Raw genomic sequence first — 19,459 nt, forward strand, 5'->3', positions numbered from 1 at the left:
ATACAATTTATTTTATGGGTTGATAATGCAAATTCTTTGAGCTTAATACCAATGCAAATAGTAACTAACTGTCTTGAGAGTGCTGCCAAAAAAGTGCTATTTCACAATTTACAGCTGGCTGCAGAGGATGTTATGGAGCTACATAATAATAGTACCAAGTGCATCAATTGGTAACGCCAGATAAAAAAGTCCAGACGTATTTTAGCTCTGACTGGGGATTTTTTTGGGAAGCTCTGTGTGGGGTTTTGGAAGATCCTGACAGGAAGACTTGAGTTATTTTAGATAAGAGTGTGGAGCTAGTTACTGAGGCTCAGAGAACATAGCTGGTTATATGACAGGGGATTTCCCAAGGGAGTTCAGTTGGGAAAGAAGAAACATTAATAATTATACTTTACACTTACATAGCACCTTCCATCCAAGGGTCTCAAAACACTTTACAATCAGTAATAAAGTGAGTCTTACAATACTTCTTTGAGGCATGTGGAGTGGCTGTGGCCAGTACACTCAAGGCATTACTTGAAGGAAGAACATCAGCTGGACTATAAAATGGCTACTGCAGGATCCAGTGCTGGCTATTTCAAAGATGTGCAGTACTTCTATTTCTGCAAAGTCCAGGGGGACAATATATGGATGAAGTTCTCATTGCTTTTCATCCTGGGTGACAAGGAAACATTGACAAGCAACTGAAGCCTGTGAAAGAAACCAGAGAAACCAAATTAGGTAGATTACAAAGAGAAGCACCATCAGAGTGGACCGCCAGTGAGAAAGAGATAGAGAAGGGTTGAAGACTAGGTTTTAAGCCATCATTTACTTGGATAACTAGATTGTATACTGCCTCTGGTGTCCCAAGAGAAGTAATATGAAAAGAGGAACAGAGGATACCCTTAGGAAGGCTGAAGAATTTCTGATTCATGCAATCTACATTGGGGCCATGATACACATATTGGCTGATTTGATAGAGCCAAGGCTACTTTTAGGGACCTGGGAAGGTAGAGACACTGTAGCTAATCTTCTGGGTCCATCTGCCATCTGGTGACAAATGTGAGTGAAGAAGGAAGAAGAAAAGGAGTACTTGTGGCACCTTAGAGACTAACAAATTTATCTGAGCATAAGCTTTCGTGAGCTACAGCTCACTTCATCGGATGCATGCATGCATGCATCAGATGAAGTGAGCTGTAGCTCACGAAAGCTTATGCTCAAATAAATTTGTTAGTCTCTAAGGTGCCACAAGTACTCCTTTTCTTTTTGTGAATACAGACTAACACGGCTGCTACTCTGAAAGAAGGAACAGTGGCTTAATACTGACCAGACGTCACGCAGCTTTATTTTTAAGGAGTAGTAACCACAGGTCATTTAAGTACAACCCCGCACTGGGGTTGATGCAGAGCTTCACCTTCTCAGAGGAGCACTGTATGGCAGAAGGACTGTGCCTATCACAACGCTCCTTTATAAGGTGAACCCATTCTTTATAATGCTTTACCCATCTCTGTCCCCTTCAGGGCATTGTATGGTCCTGTGGTGAGAGAGAGACGGAGCCACTGCCTTTCTGCCTGGCTTTTTTGCAGATCATGGAAAGTCAGAGGCAGTGGTTCCTTGCTTTCTATATTCCTTTTACCTCACTGCACTGCACACCCCCGTAAAAGCCAGATGGAATCTGGTGATCAGAAATTTACAAGATAGTTGAGAATACAATTAATTTTCTTACATGAACAGTAAAAGGAAAGGTGTCATGTACACAAGATAGTAGCACAGAGTAGAGGGGAGTGGCAGCATGGATTGTGTGTTTCTTCCAGGAAGGATATACATAGTGTTGTGTAAATGTTATATCTACAAAAAGAAAAGGAGTACTTCTGGCACCTTAGAGACTAACCAATTTATTTGAGCATAAGCTTTCGTGAGCTACATCTCACTTCATCAGATGCATACTGTGGAAAGTGTAGAAGATCTTTTTATACACACAAAGTATGAAAAAATACCTCCCCCCACCCCACTCTCCTGCTGGTAATAGCTTATCTAAAGTGATCACTCTCCTTACAATGTGTATGATAATCAATTTGGGCCATTTCCAGCACAAATCCAGGTTTTCTCTCCACCCCCCCTCCCCCCGCCTCACACAAACCCACTCTCCTGTTGGTAATAGCTAATCTAAAGTGACCACTCTCGTTACAATGTGTATGATAATCAAGGTGGGCCATTTCCAGCACAAATCCGGGGGGAGGGGGGGGTAGGAAAAAACAAGGGGAAATAGGTTACCTTGCATAATGACTTAGCCACTCCCAGTCTCTATTCAAGCCTAAGTTAATTGTATCCAATTTGCAAGTGAATTCCAATTCAGCAGTCTCTCGCTGGAGTCTGGATTTGAAGTTTTTTTGTTGTAATATGGCAACTTTCATGTCTGTAATCGTGTGACCAGAGAGACTGAAGTGTTCTCCGACTGGTTTATGAATATTATAATTCTCGACATCTGATTTGTGTCCATTTATTCTTTTACATAGAGACTGTCCAGTTTGACCAATGTACATGGCCGAGGGGCATTGCTGGCACATGATGGCATATATCACATTGGTGGATGTGCAGGTGAACGAGTCTCTGATAGTGTGGCTGATGTTATTAGGCCCTGTGATGGTGTCTCCTGAATAGATATGTGGGCACAGTTGGCAACGGGCTTTGTTGCAAGGATAGGTTCCTGGGTTAGTGGTTCTGTTGTGTGGTATGTGGTTGCTGGTGAGTATTTGCTTCAGGTTGGGGGGGCTGTCTGTAGGCAAGGAATGGCCTGTCTCCCAAGATTTGTGAGAGTGTTGGGTCATCCTTCAGGATAGGTTGTAGATCCTTGATAATGTGTTGGAGGGGTTTTAGTTGGGGGCTGAAGGTGATGGTTAGTGGCGTTCTGTTATTTTCTTTGTTAGGCCTGTCCTGTAGTAGGTGACTTCTGGGAACTCTTCTGGCTCTATCAATCTGTTTCTTCACTTCCACAGGTGGGTATTGTAGTTGTAAGAATGCTTGATAGAGATCTTGTAGGTGTTTGTCTCTGTCTGAGGGGTTGGAGCAAATACGGTTGTATCCGCAGAGCTTGGCTGTAGACAATGGATCGTGTGGTGTGGTCAGGGTGAAAGCTGGAGGCATGTAGGTAGGAATAGCGGTCAGTAGGTTTCCGGTATAGGGTGGTGTTTATGTGACCATCGTTTATTAGCACTGTAGTGTCCAGGAAGTGGATCTCTTGTGTGGACTGGACCAGGCTGAGGTTGATGGTGGGATGGAAATTGTTGAAATCATGGTGGAATTCCTCAAGGGCTTCTTTTCCATGGGTCCAGATGATGTTATTAGGAAGATGAACACCATCCTGGCCACTATGGATGTAGAAGCCCTCTACACCAACATTCCACACAAAGATGGACTACAAGCCGTCAAGAACACTATCCCCGATAATGTCACGGCTAACCTGGTGGCTGAACTTTGTGACTTTGTTCTTACCCATAACTATTTTACATTTGGGGACAATGTATACCTTCAAATCAGCGGCACTGCTATGGGTACCCGCATGGCCCCACAGTATGCCAACATTTTTATGGCTGACTTAGAACAACGCTTCCTCAGCTCTCGTCCCCTAACTCCCCTACTCTACTTGCGCTATACTGATGACATCTTCATCATCTGGACCCATGGAAAAGAAGCCTTTGAGGAATTCCACCATGATTTCAACAATTTCCATCCCACCATCAACCTCAGCCTGGTCCAGTCCACACAAGAGATCCACTTCCTGGACACTACAGTGCTAATAAACGATGGTCACATAAACACCACCCTATACCGGAAACCTACTGACCGCTATTCCTACCTACATGCCTCCAGCTTTCACCCTGACCACACCACACGATCCATTGTCTACAGCCAAGCTCTGCGATACAACCGCATTTGCTCCAACCCCTCAGACAGAGACAAACACCTACAAGATCTCTATCAAGCATTCTTACAACTACAGTACCCACCTGTGGAAGTGAAGAAACAGATTGATAGAGCCAGAAGAGTTCCCAGAAGTCACCTACTACAGGACAGGCCTAACAAAGAAAATAACAGAACGCCACTAGCCGTCGCCTTCAGCCCCCAACTAAAACCCCTCCAACGCATTATTAAGGATCTACAACCTATCCTGAAGGATGACCCAACACTCCCACAAATCTTGGGAGACAGGCCAGTCCTTGCCTACAGACAGCCCCCCCAGCCTGAAGCAAATACTCACCAGCAACCACATACCACACAACAGAACCACTAACCCAGGAACCTATCCTTGCAACAAAGCCCGTTGCCAACTGTGCCCACATATCTATTCAGGGGACACCATCACAGGGCCTAATAACATCAGCCACACTATCAGAGGCTCGTTCACCTGCACATCCACCAATGTGATATATGCCATCATGTGCCAGCAATGCCCCTCGGCCATGTACATTGGTCAAACTGGACAGTCTCTATGTAAAAGAATAAATGGACACAAATCAGATGTCGAGAATTATAATATTCATAAACCAGTCGGAGAACACTTCAGTCTCTCTGGTCACGTGATTACAGACATGAAAGTTGCCATATTACAACAAAAAAACTTCAAATCCAGACTCCAGCGAGAGACTGCTGAATTGGAATTCACTTGCAAATTGGATACAATTAACTTAGGCTTGAATAGAGACTGGGAGTGGCTAAGTCATTATGCAAGGTAACCTATTTCCCCTTGTTTTTTCCTACCCCCACCCCCCCAGACGTTCTTGCTAAACCCTGGATTTGTGCTGGAAATGGCCCAACTTGATTATCATACACATTGTAAGGAGAGTGGTCACTTTAGATAAGCTATTACCAGCAGGAGAGTGGGGTGGGGGGAGGTATTTTTTCATGCTTTGTGTGTATAAAAAGATCTTCTACACTTTCCACAGTATGCATCCGATGAAGTGAGCTGTAGCTCACGAAAGCTTATGCTCAAATAAATTGGTTAGTCTCTAAGGTGCCACAAGTACTCCTTTTCTTTTTGCGAATACAGACTAACACGGCTGTTACTGTGAAACCTGTTATATCTACAATTTTATTTTTATAAGTTCATATCACTTGGTCCATCATTCCTCAAATAATTCAGCTGTTAATCTAGGGAGTAAGTCATTCCACTTCTCTTAATTATTTAATGTTGTCAATCAGTAATGAATTTAAAGGAACTAGACAAACAAAAGCTCCTTTTGAACAGATAGAAACATTCTTTTCTTTTCTTTTCTTTCTCTGTTGTTGTGATGAGCTGAATTAGAAAAGAAAGGAATGATAGCTATTAAACACTTGTGCTGTACTGCTAACTGCATTTTCCTTCTAGCCACAAGAGGCAGCCGTTCTAACTAATATAGCTGCACTGAACAGGTTCTGAGGTTACATTTCACTATGATTCTCCCAACTGTGCTATATGATTTGTTATGTGTACAGGATGTCGGTCTATCTGCACAGGAGTAAGCATACAAATAATTATTTGATTGTTCAAGCGTATAATTTCCTCTACGGTATCTGGAGAGAAGACCACAGTTAAAAGGCCTTTTCAAAATTCATTTCCATGTAAATTTTATTTTGAAAAAAGTATATAAATTATATTCTCTTGAGATCATGTTGTCTGAAGACTTGTGGTAATAAATAAGTGATCATATGCTATAAGAAGAAAACTACTTATTTTAATGTGAAAAGGAAACTCAAGAGCTCATATTGGGAAGTCCTGTTTTTCTTAGTTGTAAGGTTTTTAGATCAGATGTCTCATCAAAATAAAAATTGAATATGGGAAGGTGAGGGCAGATTATATCTATATATGGAAATCTACTCCGTACTGAGAGACTCAAACATCCTAGGCGTCATGTGAAGACAATTCATATTAATGGAGTATTTTATTAAGGTGCAGCATGGTCGAAGGCCACAAAATAGCAGCATTCTGTCAGATGAACAGTAGTTTATTGAAGTCTAATAATGCTGGAGGGCACAAGATTTTAGCCGTGTTGCATTTTGTTTGTCTGCATTCTTATTAACATCAGAGCTAGGATTTATTGTACACATTTTTCATATACATTGTTTTGTCAGCGAGTGCATTATGTTTTGTTTAACAGATATTGGCTTTCTATTTTTTAAACTACTTTTAGGTGTGTTGTAATGGGATTCTGCACAACAATAAACCTGGCTTCCAGTGCTGTGAGGACAAGTACATTCCATTTATTCTTAATTCATTGGGGGTTTGCTGCGGTGGTCAGATACACGCTGTGCAACCGAAGTATCAGTGCTGTGGTGGCTATTACACCAGGGTATTAGCAGGTAAGAGGCAACTTCTTTCAAGCATTTGAAAGAAATAAAATTGCACAGTAGAGTAGGTGTACTTCTTAAACCAAGGAAGGTGAATAAATATTAATATGTTCAGCATTTATAGAGGTTTTTGGTGTCATTTATGGATGAGCAAGGGTTCTGTGCTGACATAGAATGGGCAATGAGAAACTGTCTTGATATTGCTGTCTAAACACATTGCACTCCACTTACACAGGAAATGCATAACTGATAAATCTTCCTAATTGAGTCAGTTCCCAGACGAATTTAACATGAATGATACTTAACAGCACCAACTGCTGCTTAATGGGGAGGGCAGTTCTGCTTAATAGGGACGCTGTCAGGCAATTGCGTGGTGCTATGTCTTTTGTGTGACTTAATCTTGTGTTGGTCTGCCTGCCTGCTCCTGTAGCAAGAGCTTGTAGTCCCTCCATACCTGTGATACATACAGAGAAGTGTGGATAGCTTCACCACTACCCAGTGATGAGCTGCCAAAATCTTAACAACGGGTTTCCTCCTCACCCCACGAGGGGGTCGTTGCCCACCCCCGCCACCCGGGACTCCTGCCCTGTCCAACCCCCCCATGTTCCTTGACGCCCCCCCCCAGAACCCCTGCCCCATCCACCCCCCTCCCCTGTCCCCTGACTGCCCCCAGAACCGGGCAAGAGGGTCTCGTGGGTCACCGTAGTGGGTGCCCACTCCACCCCTAAGAGCCAGAGGCACCTGCCGGGGGGCGAGGTGGGGAGTCCCGGTGGTGCTTACCTGGGGCAGCTCCCAGGAAGCCTCTGGCGGGTCCCTCTGGCTCCTAGGGGCAGGGGAGTGTAGCTAGGGGGGAGCAGGGGGAGTGGCCGCTCCCCCACTGATCACATCAAAAGTGGCGCCTTTGGCACCGACTCCCTGGGTGCTCCGGGGCTGGAGCACCCACGGGGAAAATTTGATGGGTGCAGAGTACCCACCGGCAGCTCCCCTCCCCGTGCCCGGCCCCAGCTCACCTCACCTCCGCTCCGCCTCCTCCCCTGAACGCACCGCCCCGCTCTGCTTCTCCGTGCCCTCCCCCCATCGGCTTCCCGCGAATCAGCTGTTCGGCGAGAAGCAGGCCGCGGCTTCCCGCTCAGGCCCAGGGTGGCGGAGGTGAGCTGGGGCGGGGAGCGGTTCCCCTGCGCCGCCCCTCCCCCCACCCCGGGTTACCTGCTGCGGCGCGGGTGGCCCTCCTCGCGCCCCCCCCCCCCGCCCGAGCTCAGCTCCACTCTGCCTCCCTGGGCCTGAGTGGGAAGCCACGGCTTGCTTCTCAGCCCACCCCAGCTTCCTGCGCAAACAGCTGATTTGCCGGAAGCGGGGGGGGGGTGGAGAAGCAGAGCAGGGTGGTGCGTTCAGGGAAGGAAGCGGAGTGGAGGTGAGCTGGGGCCGGGGTGGGGGGCACGGAGAAGCGGGGAGGGCAGCGCATTCAGGGGAGGAGGCAGAGGCGGAGCGGAGGTGAGCTGGGGCCGGGGGTGGGGCGGGGAGCTGCTGGTGGGTGCTCTGCACACACCAAATTTTCCCCTTGGGTTCTCCAGGGCTGGGGCACCCGTGGAGTCGGCGCCTAAGGTGCCACTTTTGGCCGGTTAAATTTAGAAGCCCTTTTAGAACCGGTTGTCCCTCGCGGAACAACCGGTTCTAAAAGGGCTTCTAAATTTAACTACCGGTTTTAGCTCACCATTTGCCACTACCTGTTTCTGTCTGATAGTTTGCTCTTTCTATCGCAACTATATATGTTGGATGGCAAGCTCAACATTTCTCAGATGCTCCTTGTGTTAATACTGCTGCAGCTGAGTCCCTCTCCAAATGCAGGGTACGTCATCATCTTTTTTAATCCATGGGACTGTTCAGTAACATGATGGTCTCTGCAGATCCCTGGACAGCACCATTACTGTCAAAATGGTGTAGGCTTTTCTTCGTAAGGAACTCCTACTCATGGTGCATATAAACAGAATGCTACTGTATTAAAAAAAAAAAAGATTCTCAGGTGAAACACATGACAAGTTACAGGTAACTTTTGTAATGTAACCATTACTTTTAAAAAGTGCCTTTGTTTTTAGTTTTCAGGAAATAAATGTTTTTGGTAAAATTTTCACATTCTACTTCACATTGAAGAGTTCCAGTTATCCATTTCAAATTACATTTTACATTTAACATTTAAAATATCACTTACTTACTAGTAAACACTATTGGGTTATATAGTGAGGGGATAAAGAGAGAACATTAAATATTTCTTGTTGCTCCTGACTGCTATATCTTAGGTCTCCAGTTCATTGGTTGGTTGATTTGATTTATATTGTGCACGCATCATCCTTATCTATAGGCACTTACTACAAATTTGAAAATAATGAAAAAGAAAACTTGACAGACAAACTGATAAAATGTCAGTACTACATAAACTCCACCCCTGCAAAAAGGAAAGGAACAGTCCCCACTTAACCCAACTCCTCAGAAAAAGCTTGAGTAAAGAGGCTCTCCAGCGTGCTCAAACTCTTTTGTGACATGCTCATTTGACCCATTTACAACAAACACACGAGAGTTCTGTGCACACACCAGCTTCTTCGACAACACAGCCCTATTGCCTCATTATGTTTGCATGTGTGCAATATAGGAAAATCTGGGAAGCTGCCCCATAGTGCCTCTTTTGTGGAAAGAGGCTCTGATCCTGCATCATTAAAGGCAATACAAGCTTTTCCAGTGACTTCAGGGAGCATAGGTTCAAGCCAGAGAACATGGTACAAAGTGGCACCAGAAATATATGAGGCCACGCACTCCGGAATGTTATGTGCTGATACAAACCATCATTAGAGTCAACCATATTGCTAATTGGTTACCACATCAGTTTAAAATTATAGTGTAGCTGAAACCTATAGAAAAATAAATACCAGACCCTCTGGAACCTCAGATGACAACTCCCTAAACTCTAGACTTGTTGACTGTACAGACCATCACTTCAAGCACTCAGATGATCTCACTGTTAGGTAGAGTGATGGGTAGAGAGGTGGTGTCTCAGCAGGGTACCAGTGTTCCCACTCAGTTTCACCCTAGGGACTGGGCAGTAATGCAGGACTGAAGACTTAGAAATGCAGCTCAGGAATACCATGTTATCACATTAGGAAAGGGTTCTTTGCAGCTAATCACCTAATCGCTAAAATGCAAGTAATCTCCCCACCAACATCCCAATTATCTGGCATATAAACAACCAAAGCTGGTAGTCCCATGCAATATTGTAATGAACTATGATAGTGCTTTTCTCACCTTTTCTGATGTGTTTATAAGATAAAATTTGAGCTTGCAAACCCCATGTGTATTTTTTCCTGAAATATGACTTTTAAGTATTTTTCCCATGTAGGTTACTGATTTTTATTCAAATACTGTAGGCCTGGTCGCCCTCAAAAAGATTTTTTTGTTGGGTGTTTAGTACGCAAATCTCTTTGCAGGCAGTTGACAGGTCAGGAGCTAAAATGTTTGCATTACCCATGAGATGTCATGCACTGTCTATGCTCAGAAGTGCTTGAATTTCTGCCAAAATGTTCAGCACATCTCGAGCTCCAATCCCTTGAAAAGGAATTCATATATCACAATATTAGAACATCTACTATGATGTCATCAGAAAAATGCGCTCTCAGAAAAACCAGAGAAGAGTATTTTGCTGGCTCATTAATCTCAATGTACTGAAATGGGAAGATTATATTCTGTGACCTCTATCCCCATCCAGTGGTCTGTGTTAACTAGCTTAATGTTGTTTACATCAGGAAAGAAAAGCATAGTGACACAAACCATCTTGTATCTGAAAATATTTCTTGTTCAGTCATAGCCCTTAAGCGTGAAGCCGTGAATATTTGTACATGATTTGCAAATATTTTTTTTCTAAATATACTTAGTGCATTCTCCCTCTTTTTTTTCTTATTCTAAAAGGGCAGCAACATGAACAATGTTGGTCACTTTTCTTTCTTTTTTTATAAATATGCTAATAACCCCAAGCTAAATGTTAATGTGGGTCATTCTTTGATAAGGATAACAATTAACTGGTAAGACTGCATGGTAGTTTTCAGAGAGAAAACATTTTCAAACCTAGCTTGGAATGGATCCCATTTTGAGAGGTTAATGAGAAGGTTACTGATCCTTTGTGTCTAATGTCTAATAGTCCTTTACAAAAAACAGTTTTATTTCCAACTGATGTAACCTACATTCACTGTTTTAAGGCCTATTGCTATGCAGTCGCTAAATTAGATTCTGAGGAATGAAGGAAAATATGGCTAAGTATCTAAACAGATTATATCTATTATACTGGAAAGATTTGTTCTTGTCTTTTTGTTTATTATTGACTTTATTTGATAAAGATATTTATACAGGGTACTCTCTAAGCATACATATTTCCCAGATGTTGTTTGGCCAGCTTGATGGCACTAGATGTACAGCAGCATACTGTGCTAACTGCATGAAGATTACAAATTAGGAAGTCTCGGTTCTGTGACTCTGGAGCAGGCTGAAGTGCCAAAATGTATCCCGGAGCTAAAATGGGAGGATGCAATCTCTAAGCAGAGTGAAACAAATAATGCTAGTACCCCTCACATGCCACGTTTTTGACCAACGAATGCTGAGTGAAGAGAAATAATGCTCTGCCTTGAATGTCATCAGTGCATATTTTGTGTCTCACAATAAATAGCTGCATGGGGTTTAAAGTCATTATTGGAACACTCATCCTGTCAGGAGAAGAGGATTCGAGCTGTGTCTGCCACAGAGGAAAATGAAGCTAAAAGGACAAGAGAAAATTGCTTAAAAAGTAACAAGAGTTCCAAATATTTTGTCAGTATTGGTGTCTGTCCTGAAAAGCAGAACACCGCCATCACCCTTATTCCGTTTCCCCTTCTTCTTTTCAAATCTCGAGATATCAGCATTCGGGCCACACAAAATATTCCAGTTTAGGTAGATACTATAGAACCCCACTCTTCGGTGACAATTTCAAATCAAGCCCAAAATGGTAGCGTATGAAAACTGTTACCATTTGATAGCTACTTTGTGTCCTGTGTTGAATGAATTAGCAATCTCCTCTCCATTTCTGGTGCACAATTAACCCCATCAAAACCCACCATCATAAATGGCAGTAATTGGCAACCTTCAAAAGTGAAATCTTCATTACTCTGTGGCTGCCTATGCTACAAGTATCAAACCAACACTAATCTAGTTAAAGTGCTTACAAATATAGAAGCTTTTTGGAAAGTATGTTGCTTTTTTATGCAGGCTTTGTCTTGCTTATATTGCAATAAATGTCTTATGAGCCATTTCATTTCAAAGAGCTCTAACTTAGCCTCTGCTTTGGTGCCTGTGTGTTTGTGGTGGTGTTATAAGCATTTATAATGTTACAGCACTCTGAAGTGTAGTAGATGACTCTGTGCAAAAGAGTCTGTGTTTTCATGTGCAATGATTTGTATGTAAAGATAATAGACTATGACCCCAATTCACCATCCACTGCAGTCAATGTGAATTCTCTCATAGACTTCAATAGCTGCATATGCACGAAATCACCAATTTTGTACTTAAATTAACAGGAGAAGTGTGCTGCCCTAATGAAGAACAAAACAGGGTTTCGGTTGGAGTTGGTGACTCTTGCTGCCAAGGCACTCCTTATTCCACGTCAGGGAATCAGATCTGCTGCGGTGGATCACTCCATGATGGCTTCAGTCATCAGTGCTGTGGTGGGCAATTAGTAAGTAAAGACCTGATCTGCTGTGGTGATGGAGACAAGGGAACTGTACACAGACCTCTCCCAGGTAAGCTCTGACATGACCACCAAAATGTACTGTATAGAAAAACTAGGGCTGGGCATTGATGGGTCTCCACCTCCCCAGCCCTAGTCAAACATTGGCCACTCTGCAATGAAGCACATAGATGTATGGTACATGTGCCCCTTTCATTAAAATGAAGACTTAACTCCAAGTTAACCAAGGAAACCAAGAGGAGTGCACCATCTGCCCCCCTCTCTGTGTCTGGCCTCACTCCACTCCTCTCTCCACCGCCCTTGCAGATACTTGTCCTGAGAGTCGTGCAAGCCTTGCTAAGTCCTTGTGCCTCTCAGCACCCGGATTTCCATTGTTCCTGGGCCTTTGGGTGTAAACAAGTAGGAAATAGAGGGGATGAGTCTGTTTGGACCCTCTCCCTCATTTGTGCACCAACACGGGGGCTGGGGAAAATAGCCCAGAGATTTTTTTAAGTAATCAGATCTAGTGATGAGATCAAATCACCTGTCCCCACCCGCTGTACCCAGTCCACCTGTCACACGTCAAGTTCCATTTGATAGAGCGGATTCAGCCCATGCATCAGCAGTTTAACAGTTGCACATAAAATTGCAGAGACCTAAAATTAAGATCTTAATGGGGAAAAAAAGGTAATACTCACACCTTCCTGTCAACTGTTGGGAATGAGCCACATCCACCATGATTGAAATGGCCTCATTAGCACTACAAAAAGTAATTTTCCCTCTGTTGATATTCACCCCCTTCTTGTCAACTGCTGGGAATGGGCCACATCCACCCTAACTGAATTGACCTCGTTAGCACTGACCCCCCACTTGGTAAGGCAACTCCCATCTTTTCACGTGCTGTATATTTATACCTGCCTACTTTTTTTCACTCCATGCATCTGATGAAGTGGGTTCTAGCCCACGAAAGTTTATGCCCAAATAAATTTGTTAGTGTCTAAGGTGCCACAAGGACTCTTCATTGTTTTTAAGAAAATCACTTTGCTATTGTGTTTCCACATCTGTAAATGAGCAGTGATCCTTACCTCTTTTGTAAAGCAGACTGAGATCTACAGATTGAAGAGCTAGTTGTTATTAACAACCATAAGTAGGTATTCCAGTACAAATATCCTTCTTAACACAGTATTCAGAGAAAAAGTAAAAGCCTGATCTTAGGTGTAAAAGTTAATCGTAGGTGTTTTCAGTTTGAAGAAAAATATTCTTTACTAATTGTCATCTAGAAGGGAAGCCCAATTTTTAAACATGGAAATCGTAAATCATAGCACCCAGTTCCTCTTTTGTGTGCCCAGATTGGCACCGAAGTGACTAAAATGGGTATTTGGCCACCTACATGTCAGTGAAAGCATTTAGCTGTGGAATGAGCACCCTAATTTTGATACCCAGATTTGAAAATCAAGCTGATAATGTCATGTATCATTAAGTATAAGTCTCCATGAACCCCTTGGGCAGGGCATCCCATGCCCGTCCCCACCAAAAGCAGGTCAACCTTTCTTCACCTGAGTTCTTTCTCACTTCAACCCCTATGGTAACATTAGATGTATTCTTCCCCCAAACCTATCGGATTTCCCATACCACTGTGATAATTGTTGGAAAAGGGCTAAACCAGACAGCATCACAGCTTTGTCCAGTGGTTCCCATGCCTTTGTTCCATTCCAGTGGCGAATTACACAGCTAGCATTCTCTTTGCTCCTCGTCACCCCAATCCTTACTTGTCAGCTTCACAACATCAACATAGAAATCACACAATATCACTCCTGTACCAAACCCTCTTGCATGGCAGCTCATTGTGCAGCTGCCACGAGATGGGGCTGACTCGTAAAACATCTCTTTATGTACTTTATTACTTAAACTCTTTTATTTGCCTGCAGGAGCCCTTTAACAAAATCACATTGAATTGACTTTCTCACACCAAATCAAATCTCCCTGGTCCCAGTTCAGTTGTCTTTGTCAATATGTATTTTATAAATGGAGTGAATTAACAGATGCTGTTGGAACAGAACTGCTGGGGTAGCATTTATGTTTTTACTGCTCTCTCTGGGCAGATGAGTTGTCTAGAAGTGTAATACAGGTATCTTGGGATAAAAGTCATGTTCTTCATTTCACTGTATGTGTATTCTTAACAGTTTTTTTTCTTAATATATATTTTAAAAAGCCTTTAAACATTTTTTATTTTTATATAAGCGTTTGCCTATATTGCTCTATCATTTATGCTGTTTTTCTTAAAAATGGGTGAAGATGACATTATTAAAGAATAAAATCGGTAGCTTTTTCATCACTCATAGATTTGCTGTAAGGACATATTTTGCTGTGAGCCAGCGTAAGACTGGACACACACATATGTTTGAAAGACAAATTTGTTCAGTGATTACTCAGTTTTTAAAAATTCTTATTTTGTTGAACTAAACATAAAATAGGCTATGTTTTCATATGTCATACTCAGTACACTTGGTGCTTAATTTCTTGTGGCAATTCAGCCTTGCAAAACCATCAAGAAAATGTACCAGCCAGCGTTAAAATCTACTTATCTCCCATCCCATCATGCATATGATTGTAACGAAAAAATATTCTCACACAGAAAAACATAACACACTTATCTTAAGCAAATGGAATTGCTTCTTGTATAATGGTTCCATTCTCTACTTGGCCTTACTCTAGAGCTGAAATGCTTTTGATGCTGTGCTTTGTACCTAGCCAATGAATGCTATGTTTAAAAAGGTACCTTCAAGTGAGTTTTTTTTTTATTGGAGAGTTTTTCTGAAAAGTATGATGGGAGCAAATCAATGTCAACAAATGTTGCAAACACTTGTGCATATATTTACACTTAACTTTACACACATTAATAATTCTATTGAAATCAAGGTATGTTTGCAGAATCTGGACCTGCGTTTATAATGTACATTTGGCTAAGGTCTTATATGCTGTCAGTTTACTGTTTGCTTCTGTACAACCTTTTTTGGAGACTTTATCCTGCCATGACAAGTGGTCCTTTCTATCTCAGATTGCTGTGAACTTATTTTCCCCCTCAATTTCTTATTTCATTTTTCCCTTTCTCATTTTGGCTCTTTACTAGCAGGGTTGACCATAGAGACATCTACTGGCAAAGACTGGCAATGATGCCACTGCATACAATATATCCACCCCTAGCCTCACAACTGCATACAAGCATCCAAAGTTTTCTTGTGCTGGTTCTTAAGCATAGAGTGACCAGAAACCCACCTCATAATTTCTCCTATTTTCTCTAATAAATTATCCCTATGATCCCAGGCCAGGATCTCAAAATACGCTATTCTGCACAGCTGTGATTCTCAATCTGCAGTAGCTGCAATATCCACCTTCAAGCCAAGGGTTTCTGGAATAGCTTGCAGTGTACACTGGCTCTGTATTTTGTTGATCCTCTGTTCTGGCTTTGAAGATTAAGCCTTTTAATTCTCATTCTTCCTCTTGAAACCATAGGTTTTGCAGCTACACTAAATTAGTCATTCATTACCCAGCCATGTTTGTAAATTCTTTCAGTTGTGGGGATGAACATGAAATAATTGTTGACAGAAATCACTATGAGCAAGAAATGCTTTTCCAGCCCATATATTTTCTCAATGCTGTACTGCATTTGCTGCCTCTAAAACATACATATATAAAACATGACACACACATTCCAGCTGATTTGCAGATAAATATTTAGTAATCAGTATTTTGGTAAAATAAGCAAATAGTGTAAAGGAAATTCTCCATCTTTAAGCAATTGTATGAAGAGGTGTTGGAAAGTAAATCAATCCATCAATATTATATGGACCTATTTTGTTTTTCTTGGGGCATATTTAAAATTGTACATTCACGGTGTCAAGGTTCAAGAGGCAAGTGCCACATGTGATAAATTAGGCAGGGGTCAAAGGCTATGCAATGCAGTTTCAGAAGATTGTCTATCTCTGCATTTGCAGCTCATTCATGCTGAAGTGATGCACTATGGGAATTACTACCAAACTCTGCTCTGCAACATCTGCTCTCCCTAAGTGAGTTAGTGCACGTCAGACATCTTTATGTCAGAATATTGCAGTGATGGATGCAGTCTTCAGAAAATGCTGCATAAAAATCTGGTGTGCCGTTCTGGCCATTAAGTGAAATTACTATTTAAATTAATGGCGCTGTCACAGTTTATCTGTGCAAAGAATGAACGCTGATTAGGGTATTAAGTAATTAGCAATTTATCACACTGGAACAAGGTTGATAATAATTAAAGAAGTAATGGTTTACCAAAGAAACTAGAAAGGGAGTCACTTCTTGTTATGTGAGTGAAATCTTGGCTGAAAAAAATTAATTCAGTTAAACAAAGATGAGGTTCTCAGCAAAAGAATGCAGAGTTGTTGTTTTTTCAGTATGAAAACAGTTCATTATCAAAATTTTAGTTTGCCTGTCAAGAGTCCCTCAGAGCTATCAGATGGCTGGTTATTAGTATTGAATTGGGTCAATGTCTGCATTTATTTATTTAGAGGAAAAAGAAAAGTATTCAACTCTTAGAAGGCTGGTTTTCACATTTTGATTGCTATGTAAGGTCCCAATACCGCCAACAGGTAATGTACACAAATAACTTTACTCCTTAAGTACACCTAGTGATTTGAATGGGATTACTCACGTGGGTGCTTTCAGGATCAGTCCCTTAAAGAGCAGTGTGCATTGTCTATGGCTTGTTATAAAAGAATTTCTGCGATAAATGGCAGTAAAGGAACTCAAGGCTGCATTTAAATGTCTGATTAGGAGAATGCAGAGACCAAGTCAAATATGAATTATTTTGACTATAGCTTTCATTTTACAATGTGGTCCTGTTTTTCATTATGGCACAATTCATGTCATCATGGTTGAGTCAGTAATGACATTTCCTAGTTTACATCCCTAATTTTAAAGGATTTTCATAACAACTTTCCCTGAGATAAAATTTACACATTCCCTTTTGGGGAGAAGGGACAATGTCAAAACATAATTTACAAATGAGTAATTGTGCATGGAAAATATATGAACATTTGCCCTGATTTTGGGTGCTTTTTATGTTTTCATCACTCAAAAATATTTCATTTAAAAAAATAGGGAAAGAAAATGAAATAAAATTTGATTATTAATTCCAATGTAGAAATTAAACTTTTAAAAGAGAGAATTGAATCATAGCTGTTGGTATCTTGAAAGTATTTTCATTTAGTGTTATATACATAGTACAAGCCGATATAATGGGGCACAAAATATGCATCTCAACTTTCTTTAGAAGGCTATTTTTGTTAATATCTAACCATTAGTTAACTGGCTGTCCTGATCAAAGGGCACTTGAAGATGAATGAGCCCATATTTAGTACACCTGTGCCTAAAAGCAAAAGAATGCCATCAGGAGGTTACTAAATTTCCTCATTCTGGATTAGCTGATCATTGATCGTCTGTCTGTAACTTAACATGTGAGGTACCATCCATGTATACAGTATTTCATAGTAGAGTTCACACACCAGCTCGCAAGAAGTGAGGAGATTCTAGAGGACCCCTGTCTTCTCCATTTGATAATTGTTTTTAGGTACATCTGGGAGTAAGGACTCTCAGTTCAGTCACCTCACATTCAGACCTGAATCTCAGTTTTTTTTTCTCTCTGCACAATTCCAGCAGCTGCCTCAGTGTGACATTTTTATGCTCAACTGTATACTATTCTCAGTTATTTCCCTTTCTCTCTCCCCTCCCTGCCATGTTTCATATTAATATATAATGTTTTATTGTTGCAGGGATGTACTGTTGTGGGCAGGAATATGGGAATATGTCAGATATCATATGTTGTTCAGCTTCCAGTGGTGAGTCTAAAGCACATGCTAAAAAGAATGACCCAGTGCCAGGAAAATGCTGTGAGACTGAACTTATTCCGAAGAACGAGGAATGCTGTAATGGAGTTGGATATAATCCTTTGAAATATGTTTGCTCTGACAAGATTTCAGCTGGAATGATGATGAAGGTAATTGATAGAAAACCTCTCAGTGGTTCTGATTTGACAATGGACAGAGAAATACATTGTTCATAACTATTTTTCTAAAATAGGAATATAAAAACTCCTCTGTGCATTATTCATTTTCACATTACATCCATATTAATACCGAATGAGTTCACCATGATTGATGTTATTGCAATGAATTTTAAAGGAATTAATAATGATTAGCTGCTTCTTGTGAAGTGTTGCCCAGCACTTCAGATTAGTATAGGGGCTAAAAGTTGGCATGCCAACAGGGTTGGCATGAATAGCAAGTTTGAGTTGTGTGACCATTGTTGATCCTTATTGGCACTACTTGAGTGGGAATAGAAGCTGAAGTGACTAAAGATTTATTTTGGAAATTTCCCTATACATCCCAATTTAGACAGGGTTCTTGTTCGTTGGTTCTGAGTAATAATTTTTGAGTAGCAATATTATTTTGCTATAGCGAATACCATGCAGATGTTGAATATGATTCTGTACCATATCAGCTAACTTTACACACAGCACAATGCTGATATGTTTTTCATGGACTAAAAGTTCCCCTATTGAACTCAGTAGGAACTTTGGCATTGACTTCAATGGAATCAGGATATGTTGCAGTACGATGATGTAATGATGATGATATTTATTTTACACTTTTCATCTCAGGATTCTCAAAGCATTTAATCAAAATTAATTAATTAAGCCATGCAACACCCTTTGTTAGGCAGATACTTGTAATTCTATTTCACAGAAGCGTAAACTGAATAAAGCTCAGATAAATTAGTTACAACATTTTTCAAGAGTGGTCAGTGATTTGGGGTATGGACATCAAACACTTTGAGCCTAACTTTCAGAGGTGCTGAGCACTCATAATGCATGTGCTCAACACTGCTAAAAATCAGGCCCTTGGTGTTTCAGTAAGGGTATCCCAAAAACTAAGGCACCAAGAATCACCGGCCATCTTTGAAAATTTGACCACATATGACTTGTGTAAGCTCAGAATAGAACCTAGGCATCCTGACTTGCAGTCCCTAGTTGTAACCACTAGCTCATACTCCCTCCCCAGTGACATGAATAGAAATATGAAAAGGCTTCCATCTAATAGAATGTTAAATGAAGGCGGGGGGAATGAAATTAAATGATCACTCAAAAATGGCAGCGATACTGAAATCCATTTACAGCTGTTTTTAACAAGAAAATTTGTAGAAAAATAGTCGGAATAACTTCTAAAAATAACGGATGGAGAACTACTTAGAAAGTGTAAAAATATAAAAATCAGCTGGACTAGATGTCATGCCGCTTAGAGTCCTCACCCTTGGGGATCTGCTTGTGGGGTAGGGGTGACAGAAATAAGAAAATTAGCTATTGACCTAACTGAATTTTTAATAACTAAT

General features: G+C 41.3%; 1 protein-coding gene across 1 annotated transcript in view; it reads left to right on the forward strand.

Moving 5' to 3' along the window:
• USH2A (usherin) overlaps window positions 1-19,459 on the forward strand; it is a 571,481-nt gene that overhangs the window by 428,252 nt on the left and 123,770 nt on the right. Inside the window, exons 48-50 of the mRNA XM_027827110.3 lie at window positions 6,147-6,315; window positions 11,889-12,110; window positions 17,845-18,068. Coding sequence (XP_027682911.2) covers window positions 6,147-6,315; window positions 11,889-12,110; window positions 17,845-18,068 — 615 coding nt within the window. The remainder of the gene's footprint in view (window positions 1-6,146; window positions 6,316-11,888; window positions 12,111-17,844; window positions 18,069-19,459) is intronic.

This window comes from Chelonia mydas, chromosome 3 (genome assembly GCF_015237465.2).
Source record: "Chelonia mydas isolate rCheMyd1 chromosome 3, rCheMyd1.pri.v2, whole genome shotgun sequence".
NCBI classification, from domain to species: Eukaryota; Metazoa; Chordata; order Testudines; family Cheloniidae; genus Chelonia; species Chelonia mydas.